This window comes from Entelurus aequoreus, linkage group LG17 (assembly GCF_033978785.1).
Source record: "Entelurus aequoreus isolate RoL-2023_Sb linkage group LG17, RoL_Eaeq_v1.1, whole genome shotgun sequence".
NCBI lineage: Eukaryota > Metazoa > Chordata > Actinopteri > Syngnathiformes > Syngnathidae > Entelurus > Entelurus aequoreus.
Window position 1 is genome coordinate 22,287,993 of NC_084747.1, and position 10,736 is coordinate 22,298,728.

The window sequence follows — 10,736 nt, forward strand, 5'->3', positions numbered from 1 at the left end:
AACGTTGATAAAAAGCTTTTATTCTTAAGTTTGAGAGTAGGACTAAATTTCGCAAATTCTCAGGACTTAAGTGTAAAATGGCACTCTAAGAAGCTTGATAAGTACGGCCCCTGGTCCTTACGGGCTACCTGGTGCCCGCGGGCACCGCGTTGGTGACCCCTGCTTTAAAGTCATACCCAACAATTGCAACAACCACTTTTTACTGTCAACTGAGTTTAGTTTTTTAATGGTTTCTGCTGGTGGTGTGCCTCCGCATTTTTTCAACGCAAAAAATGTGCCTAGGCTTAAAAATGGTTGAAAAACACTGCCTTAGATGTTAGCTTCGTAGCTAACCTGTTAGCATGCTGGGACACACACACACACGAGCAGATGTTGTGAGATGGAGAGAGCAGGGATGAAAATAGATTTTAAGTGCTCCCCATTCCAAGGGTCCACATGGTTGCCATGGAGATGAGAAGCTGCACAGTAACCATGTGACCCGCATGACACCTCTGTCCTATTTCTCTACCACGCACGCACACACACACAAAAAGCCCCTCCCACTTGTGACATCACATCGCGATGAGATATGAAGGTGGCCTGGCTGAGCAGCCGGAGACAAAGCAGACCAATAAGCGGAACAAGAATGGCAAAAAGAAGGAGAAGTTTGGCGGCGTGAAGGTGGCGGCGTCTTCCCCGCGTTCCCGCCACGTGACCGCACGCCGTGACGTCATCACGTAAGACCGTACAAGTTGTGAGTTTTGGCAATCATCTTAGTTTTTTTGTGTGCAAGGCAGTGCAATCTCAGCTGACATCGCGCCGGAGGCGGAGCCACTTCAGCCGTCAATCACCTCCTGAAAATTAAAATTCATTCTCGGACCAGGACCACCTCGGGGGCGCCGCCATGTTCTGGAGGCACGCCACCTGGCACAATGACGACGACGCCGGTTACATGCTCGGGAGAGCCCCGGACCCGGGCGCGGGTCCTGACCGGAACCGTGTTGCCGGATCCCCTGGAGAGACCGACGAAACCAAAGACGGCCAAACACAACGGACGGTGAGTCTCCGGTCGTCACATGACCTCACTTTTAGAGCCTTCTGAGAACCAGCCCGTGATTGTGCTTGGAGAGGTGCATTGTGGGAAATGTAGGTTGCCCTATGCCTCACACACACACACACACACACACACACACATACACGTCTTGCCTACTTTGTGTGGACCCACGTTTGGTTAGTAGGTTGTGAGGGCCCCCCTTTCCACTATAGCTAGAATGACGAAAAACACATATCTAGCACTAGATGGGAGTAGAGAGTTGCAACCTCACTTCAGAATGCTAAACACACAACTACTTCTGTAGTTGTGAGGACCGACCGCTGTTGCTAGGTAGATTTGACCGTACACACACATAGTAATAAGTTCTGTGAGTTGGCCATTTTTAAGGACACACACACACACACACACACACACACACACACACACACACACACACACACACACACACACACACACACACACGTCTTGCCGACTTTCTGTGGACCCACGTTTGGTTAGTAGGTTGTGAGGGCCCCCCTTTCCACTATAGCTAGAATGATGAAAAAAAAAATAATCTAGCACTAGATGGGAGTAGAGAGTTGTAACCTCACTTCAGAATGCTAAACACACAAAATAAAACAAATATTTTACTTCTGTAGTTGTGAGGACCGACCGCTGTTGCTAGGTAGATTTGACCGTACACACAAATAGTAATAAGTTCTGTGAGTTAGCCATTTTTAAGGACACCCCCCCCCCCCAACCGCCACTCCCCCCCCCACACACACACAGGTCTTGCCTACTTTGTGTGGACCCACATTTGGTTAGGTTGTGAGGGCCCCCCTTTCCACTATAGCTAGAAAGATGGAAAAAAAAAATCTAGCACTAGATGGGAGTAGAGAGTTGCAACCTCACTTCAGAATGCAAAACACACAAAGTAAAACAAATATTTTACTTCTGTAGTTGTGAGGACCGACCGCTGTTGCTAGGAAGATTTGACCCTACACACACATAGTAATAAGTTCTGTGAGTTGGCCATTTTTAAGGACACACACACACACACACACACACACACACACACACACACACACACACACACATGTTATTGTCCATGGCTCCAAAAAAATGTACTCAGGAAGATTGTATGAGTGTGTATGTGTGTGTGTGTGTGTGTGTGTGTGTGTGTGTGTGTGTGTGTGTGTGTGTGTGTGCGTGTGCGCCTTATCGTAGGGACACATGCAGTGTTTGTGTGAGGCATGTGTTTCCTGCCATTATTCTCTTGGTTCCCACACACACACACACACACACACACACACACACACACACACACACACACACACACACACACACACACACACACACACACACACACACACACACACCGAGGACACTGCCCGACCACAGCCCCTCTGGTTCCAGGTTCTAGAATGGATTCATAGAGCAGGTTTAGCTTTGGTCCTGCTTCAGTAAAGGTGCGCCAAGTCCTGGATCGTGGTCTCCGTGCAGGCTGGTGGAGCTGCAGGCCGCCACCATGCACACCATCTACCGCCTGTGTCAAGTCTGCATTGGACAGAACCTCCCTCAGGTCGGTACCTTTGGTCCAACTGTAGTCCATCTGAGTCTTGTAGACCTCGGCGGGTGTGCTTGGGTGTTGTTGTAAATATTTCATGTCTGTAATGGCTTCAAAACAGCTGCACTTTATGTACGTGTGTGTGTGTGTGTGTGTGTGTGTGTGTGTGTGTGTGTGTGTGTGTGTGTGTGTGTGTGTGTGTGTGTGTGTGTGTGTGTGTTCTTGTATTTCTACCCTTCTTGAGACATGAAGAAGGAAAAGTAGCTTCCATATGAGGAGGTGTGATCAAGTGATGACATAAATCATGGTCCCAATAACATTGCATCCAATAGATGCAATGTTATTGGTCAACATATGAAATAACAAGTGTGTGTAAGAAATTCAAAGTGCTCCCCCTCTGGCCAATATTTGTAAAAAAAAAAAAATCTAATAAATATGTACAGTATATAGAGACATACTGTAACAACTTGAAGTGAATAATGAAAATTAAAACCAATTACAAATCAAAAATGTGTTAATTAATGAACTAAAAGCAGTCTTTTTCTCACAATGTATCGACTTTTTTGTTTTAAAATTGGGAACAATTTCAAATTTTCTCGTGAAATTGTTACTTTTCAATGCAAAAATGGTGACATTTGTCATACAAAATGTTGACTTTTATCACAATATTGATAAAAGTCATGAAAAAGGAAAAGTATCTTCCAAATGAGGAGGTGTGAACAAGTGATGACATAAATCAATAACATTGCATCTAATAGACAATGTCTCATTGGTGGTGACATCTATCAACATGACGGTGATTGTTCACATTGACTGTGTGTCGCTTTTAAAAGTGCTCACCCTGTGGTCAACATATGAAATAACAAGTGTGTGTAAAAATGTGACGTGCTCCCCTCTTTGGTCAACATATGAAATAACAAGTGTGTGTAAAAATGTGAAGTGCTCCGCCCTTTGGTCAACATATGAAATAACAAGTGTGTGTAAAAATGTGACGTGCTCCCCTCTTTGGTCAACATATGAAATAACAAGTGTGTGTAAAAATGTGAAGTGCTCCCCCCTTTGGTCAACATATGAAATAACAAGTGTGTGTAAAAATGTGAAGTGCTCCCCCCTTTGGTCAACATATGAAATAACAAGTGTGTGTAAGAAATTGAAATGCGCCCCCATTGGCCAAAATTTATCAAATAAATATGTATATAGAGACTTACTGTAAATAATGAAGATTAAAAACCAATTAAAAACAAAAAATAAAATAAAAATACTTTTTTTAATTTAAAGCAGTCTTTTTCTCACAATGTGTCGACTTTTTTCTTATAAAAATTGGGAACAATTTCTCATATTCTTTCTGCTTCTGTAATATCGCAATGTTTTTTCGTAAAATTATTACTTTTTTTATGTAAAATTATTACTTCTTAGTGCAAAACGGTGACATTTGTCATATAAAATTCAGACTTTTATCACAATATTGCCAACCTTTTTGTTGTTCTTGTAAAATGGTGACATTTTTTTGAGTAAAATTACGACTTTTGTCACAATTTTGCCAAGTAAAATTCCGATTGTTGTTATTATAATATTTCCAAAATGTTAAAGTTTTATTGTAAAATTGTGACTTTTATCGAGTGAAATGACGACCCTTTTCATAAAATTGCCAAAACTTTAAGCTTTCTTGTAAAACCGCGACTGTTAGAGTAAAATTCCAACTTTGATCATAATATTTAGGGATGTCTGATAATGGCTTTTTGCCGATATCCGATATTCCGATATTGTCCAACTCTTTAATTACCGATACCGATATCAACCGATACCGATATATACAGTCGTGGAATTAACACATTATTATGCCTAATTTGGACTACCAGGTATGGTGAAGATAAGGTCCTTTTAAAAAAAATAAAAAATAAGATAAATAAATTAAAAACATTTTCTTGAATACAAAAGAAAGTAAAACAATATAAAAACAGTTACATAGAAACTAGTAATAAAATGAAAATGAGTAAAATTAACTGTTAAAGGTTAGTACTATTAGTGGAGCAGCAGCACGCACAATCATGTGTGCTTACGGACTGTATCCCTTGCAGACTGTATTGATATACCGTATATTACCAAATAGTAGCCCGGGCGTTTATTTTACAAAATGGGGTCAGACCCCGGGCGGCTATTAGGACATGGGCGGTTATTTGCACAAGGCTTTTATTTATTTTTGCACCAGCCTGCACCAGGCCATTATTTGGTTACAATGGTTACTGTCCAGTATTTTTTTTTTCGTACAAACAATTTTAAATGTAAAAGCTATTGTAAACATACAAACAAAAAAACAAGACTATCAAAAGACAAGAGATCAACAAGGCCTCAACATGGCAGTACTGCAACAATTGTCAAATAGACTACCAATACTAAAAATAAATACACTTTTTAAATAAAGCAGCCTACTGGGAAAAATAAAATTATGGTACCAAGTACTCAAGTATTAAAAAACACACCATCAAAACAGAACAATAATACTGTCACTTAAATAAAATAAAGGCTACAGTACTCCAAGTTTTAAATAAAGAAGCATACAAGAAAAATACAATTATGGTACCAAGTACTCTATAAAACCATCAAAACAATAATACTGCAGCAAACGCAACCCCAAATGCAACTCAACCCCACTCATCATCCTCCTTCTCTCCCTCACCCCCCTCATCATCATCCTCCTTTTCAATCACAAGTTCATTGAGGAACTGCTGTTCCTCATCACTCTCCTCCTCTTCCTGAAGCACAGCAGCAGCCTGCTGTCTAGCCCTCAACAGCATCTCTCTGCCTGCCTGACATGGCTGTCCCTCCTTGAAGCAGTAAATGAGCTGGTCCTCACTCCCATCAGCTGCCACCGTCAGCCCACACACCTTGTAGGATACCACAAAGCAACATTCAGCTATGGCTACTGTTTGCAACACGGACACACACACACACGATTAAGCCAGCCACTTGTTGCACCAAACACCACCCCGGTGTCTCTCGTGTCACTCGCGGTGACATACAACTCCTTTGCCTTAATGCTGATCATTTTGCGGGACACACGGTGGTTCAGTCCACGCACGTGATGTATCCACTGACACAAATTAGCATCAAGCTCGTCGCTCACTTTCTTCCTACCTCCATCCGGGGGGTCGTTTTCCATCGATTGCCGACTGAGATAGTAGTTCTCCCTTTTTTTGTTTCCATTCTCGTACACGTTTTGGGTCAACGTTAAACTGCCTGGCCGCTGCCAAACCAGAATTCTGCTCCGCATACTTCACAATCGCTAGCTTGAACTTTAAGTCAAGTCAAACGTTCTCTTCTTCCCCCTTAAAGTATTCCCGTCCATCAGTTGTGGTGTAGCGGTATCCTGTTCATTCAACTCACTGCTACTGTTGCTTGCCATGTTGAAACTTTTCCTCGTGGGTTTGTTGTGTGTTACGCTATATGCGGTGACCCATTGCAATATGTTGATTACCCAGAATCCCCACGTGACGTCTGCTGTTACCGTAATGACCAGAATTATTGCACCTTTGCTTTTCCTTTTAGCTTATAAATTGGGTTTAATGAAAATTAAATCAATATGATTTTAATCTAAATTATGCAAATAACAGCCCATGGGCGGCTATTTGGACATAGGCGTTTATTAGGAAGAGGCTGTTAATTCACAAAATGGGCTCAGACCCCGGGCGACTATTAGGACAAGGGCGTCTATTTGCACAAGGGCGTCTATTTGGTAATATACGGTATATTGATATATAATGTAGGAAGCAGAATATTAATAACAGAAAGAAACAACCCTTTTGTGTGAATGAGTGTAAATGGGGGAGGGAGGTTTTTTGGCTTGGTGCACTAATTGTAAGTGTATCTTGTGTTTTTTATGTTGATTTAATAAAAATAAATACATTTAAAAAAAACAAAAAAAAAACGATACCGATAATAAAAAAAACTGATACCGATAATTTCCGATATTACATTTTAAAGCATTTATCGGCCGATAATATCGTGCAGGCAGGCCGATATTATCGGACATCTCTAATAATATTGCACAAATGTTCAGTTTTTATTGTAAACTCCTGACTTGCGTTGAGGAAAATTATCGGTATCGGTTTTTTTTTAATCGGTATCGGTTTTTTGGTTTTTTTTTTTTAAATTTATTTATTTATTTATTTTTATTAAATCAACATAAATAAATAAATAAATAAAAAACAAAAAAACCCCAAAAAAACGATACTGATAACAAAAAAAATGATACCGATAATTTCCGATATTACATTTTAAAGCATTTATCGGCCGATAATATCGGACATCTCTAATAATATTGCACAAATGTTCAGTTTTTATTGTAAACTCCTGACTTGCGTTGAGGAAAATTATTGGTATCGGTTTTTTTATTATCGGTATTGGTTTTTTTGGGGGTTTTTTTTAAATTTATTTATTTATTTATTTTTATTAAATCAACATAAATAAATAAATAAATACTTTTTTTTTAAAAAACAATACGATACCGATAACAAAAAAAATGATACCGATAATTTCCGATATTACATTTTCAAGCATTTATCGGCCGATAATATCGGCAGGCCGATATTATCGGACATCTCTAATAATATTGCACAAATGTTCAGTTTTTATTGTAAACTCCTGACTTGCGTTGAGGAAAATGACGACTTTTATTATAATACTGCCAAAATTCTACGTTTTACTTGTGAAATTCCAACTCATTTTACACAACAACTTTTTTTATATTTGCATAGTATGTATGTATTATTAATGTTGTAAATGCACTTCTTATATATCTAGAAAGGCTGGTCCTAAAGAGGTAGGCATATTTTTTCAGGTCTCAAGAAGGTCACAAATACAAGAATGTGCGTGCGTGCGTGCGTGCGTGCGTGCGTGCGTGTGTGTGTGTGTGTGTGTGTGTGTGTGTGTGTGTGTGTGTGTGTGTGTGTGTGTGTGTGTGTGTGTGGAGAGAGAGAAAAAGATGGTTATAAAAAATTGACCAACATAAAAAGTGTATGATCCTTCCATAGAAGTGAGGTGTGTGTGTTCTGAAGGTCACATGACACATTTAGAGCGGACTCTCATCTCGTGTCCAGAGACTACGAGGAAGTCTCTGCGAGGTTCTTTGTGAGACGTCTGCAGGAACCTGTCGCAGGATGTTGTTCCTCCAACAGCACTTCATTCCCACGCTTAGCTTGCCTGGAAAAAAAAAAAGCCAGGAAAGTGCGGCGAGATGTCCTCTGAGTCCACAGGGAAGTGGACTCCTGCCACACAACGCAAACACTGGGGAGGAATCTGCTCAGATAAAGGTCAAAGGGTGCCAGTTCCTGGGGAGTTTTAATTTCAATCTGACAGTCTGGACTTAGGGACCACAGAGGTTTTTTGGGGGGGGGAGGGGGGGGGCGTCATGGAAACAGCCTGGCGACCAGGACAGGACGCCACTGATGACACTAGTGCAGACATATTCAAACACACAGTGGTGGTCAAAGTCTACATACACTTGTAAAGAACATCATGTCATGGCTGTCAATCATTCCTACAACTCTTATTTTTTTGTGATGTAGTGATTGGAGCACATACTTGTTGGTCACAAAAACATTCATGAAGTTTGCTTCTTTTATGAATTTATTATGTGTCTACTGAAAATGTGCTGGGTCAAAAGTATACATACAGCAATGTTCATATTTGCTTACATGTCCCTTGGCAAGTTGACCCGCAATAAGGCGCTTTTGGTAGCCATCCACAAGCTTCTGCTTGACCACTTGACCACTAAATTACTGCAGTTCAGCTAAATGTGTTGCTTTTCCTGACATGGACTTGTTTCTTCAGCATTGTCCACACCTTTAAAGGCCTACTGAAATGCGATTTTCTTATTTAAACGGGGATAGCAGATCCATTCTATGTGTCATACTTGATCATTTGGCGATATTGCCATATTTTTGCTGAAAGGATTTAGTAGAGAACATCGACGATAAAGTTCGCAACTTTTGGTCGCTGATTAAAAAAAAGCCTTGCCTGTACCGGAAGTAGCGTGACGTCACAGGTTGTGGAGCTCCTCACATCTGCACATTGTTTACAATCATGGCCACCAGCAGCGAGAGCGATTCGGACCGAGAAAGCGACGATTTCCCCATTAATTTGAGCCAGGATGAAAGATTTGTGGATGAGGAAGGTGAGAGTGCAGTGGAAGCGATTCAGATAGGGAAGATGCTGTGAGAGGCGGGTGGGACCTGGGGCCGTACTTATCAAGCTTCTTAGAGTGCCATTTTACACTTAAGTCCTGAGAATTTGCGAAATTTAGTCCTACTCTCAAACTTAAGAATAAAAGCTTTTTATCAACGTTCTTAAGTCTAAGAATCACTCCTACTCTCCACGATATTTAAGAGACCTTCAGAGGTGTCTTAAGTGGTTAGGAGTTGCCAGCAGGGGATGGCACTGAGGCGAGAGAGACGTGCGCCAACATTCAGGGAGCGGAACAATGTTTTTTGTTTTTTTTGATGACGAGCAGCTGATCAAACGGTATCGTTTAGACAGAGCGGATATTATTTTTGTCACAGATTTAATACTTTTCGATTCCTTGTTGATTTCTGCATGTGGCTGCAGTGGGCTAGTATATATAGAGCCACCCACACCAGTTTCAAATTAGTTGCCTAATTAATGAATTGGAAAGAAAATGTTATGACAGTAGCGTATGTGTGTGGCCGTGAGGTGAGTGACGTCAGTGAGTGTGTGGGCGAGAGAAGAGAGGGAGCGGTAGCGTGAGTGCCGGCGGGGACTAGTTTGTTTTGTATTATTTTGTAGTTTATTGTCAAAATATACACTCCCATTGTCCACTTAAATATTTCTTTATTCTTAGACAACGGATTCCCTTCCGTGATTGGTCATTTCTATGGACACAGAAATGACCTAAAATTGCATTTACGGCACATAGTAATGTCGTAATTCAGCTCTGAGTGTGACACTTAAGATTCAGTCCTACACTTCGCTGAAAGTGTGAGTAAGACGCTTGATAACTAACTTTTAAGTGCAGCTTTCAGCGAAGAATTTATTTACTCTTAAGTCAACTCTTAGCAGACTTCTTAGGAGTCATTCTAAGAAGCCTGATAAGTACGGCCCCTGATATTCAGCTGGGAATGACTAAAACAGTAAATAAACACAAGACACACTACCGTTCAAAAGTTTGGGGTCACCCAAACAATTTAGTGGAATAGCCTTCATTTCTAAGAACAAGAATAGAATGTCGAGTTTCAGATGAAAGTTCTCTTTTTCTGGCCATTTTGAGCGTTTAATTGACCCCACAAATGTGATGCTCCAGAAACTCAACCTGCTCAAAGGAAGGTCAGTTTTGTAGCTTCTGTAACGAGCTAAAGTGTTTTCAGATGTGTGAACATGATTGCACAAGGGTTTTCTAATCATCAATTAGCCTTCTGAGCCAATGAGCAAACACATTGTACCATTAGAACACTGGAGTGATAGTTGCTGGAAATGGGCCTCTATACACCTATGTAGATATTGCACCAAAAACCAGACATTTGCTAGCTAGACTAGTCATTTACCACATTAGCAATGTATAGAGTGTATTTCTTTCAAGTTAAGACTAGTTTAAAGTTATCTTCATTGAAAAGTACAGTGCTTTTCCTTCAAAAATAAGGACATTTCAATGTGACCCCAAACTTTTGAACGCTAGTGTATTTATACTCTATTAGCCACAACACAACCAGGCTTATATTTAATATGCCACAAATTAATCCCGCATAACAAACACCTCCCCCCTCCCGTCCATATAACCCGCCAATACAACTCAAACACCCGCACAACACCCTCAATCCCACAGCCCAAAGTACCGTTCACCTCCCCAAAGTTCATACAGCAAATTTATTTCCCCAAAGTTACGTACGTGACGTGCACATAGCGGCACGCACGTACGGGCAAGCGATCAAATGTTTGGAAGTTACACATACAAATTAAACAAAATGCTTATGGCAACATTCTGGTTGCGTACTCACGGTACCTCGTCTGCGTATCCAACTCAAAGTCCTCCTGGTAAGAGTCTCTGTTGTCCCAGTTCTCCACAGGCCGTTGGCGTTGTTAGGCCTATTTTAGGGGGGCTCAAGCCCCCCTAAAATATTCTTAAGCCCCCCTAAATAATTTGGTGTT

General features: G+C 40.9%; 1 protein-coding gene and 1 pseudogene across 1 annotated transcript; one reads left to right on the forward strand and one right to left on the reverse strand.

Moving 5' to 3' along the window:
- The first annotated feature begins 591 nt into the window (after positions 1-591).
- LOC133632669 (regulator of G-protein signaling 3-like) overlaps positions 592-10,736 on the forward strand; it is a 32,193-nt pseudogene continuing 22,048 nt past the window's right edge.
- On the reverse strand, positions 4,593-6,300 carry LOC133631936 (uncharacterized). Its single transcript, XM_062024132.1, has 2 exons — positions 5,715-6,300; positions 4,593-5,464 (listed from the first exon to the last, which is right to left on the reverse strand). Exons 1-2 carry the CDS (start codon positions 5,781-5,783, stop codon positions 5,222-5,224), a joined length of 312 nt encoding a protein of 103 aa, XP_061880116.1. The 5' UTR covers positions 5,784-6,300; the 3' UTR covers positions 4,593-5,221.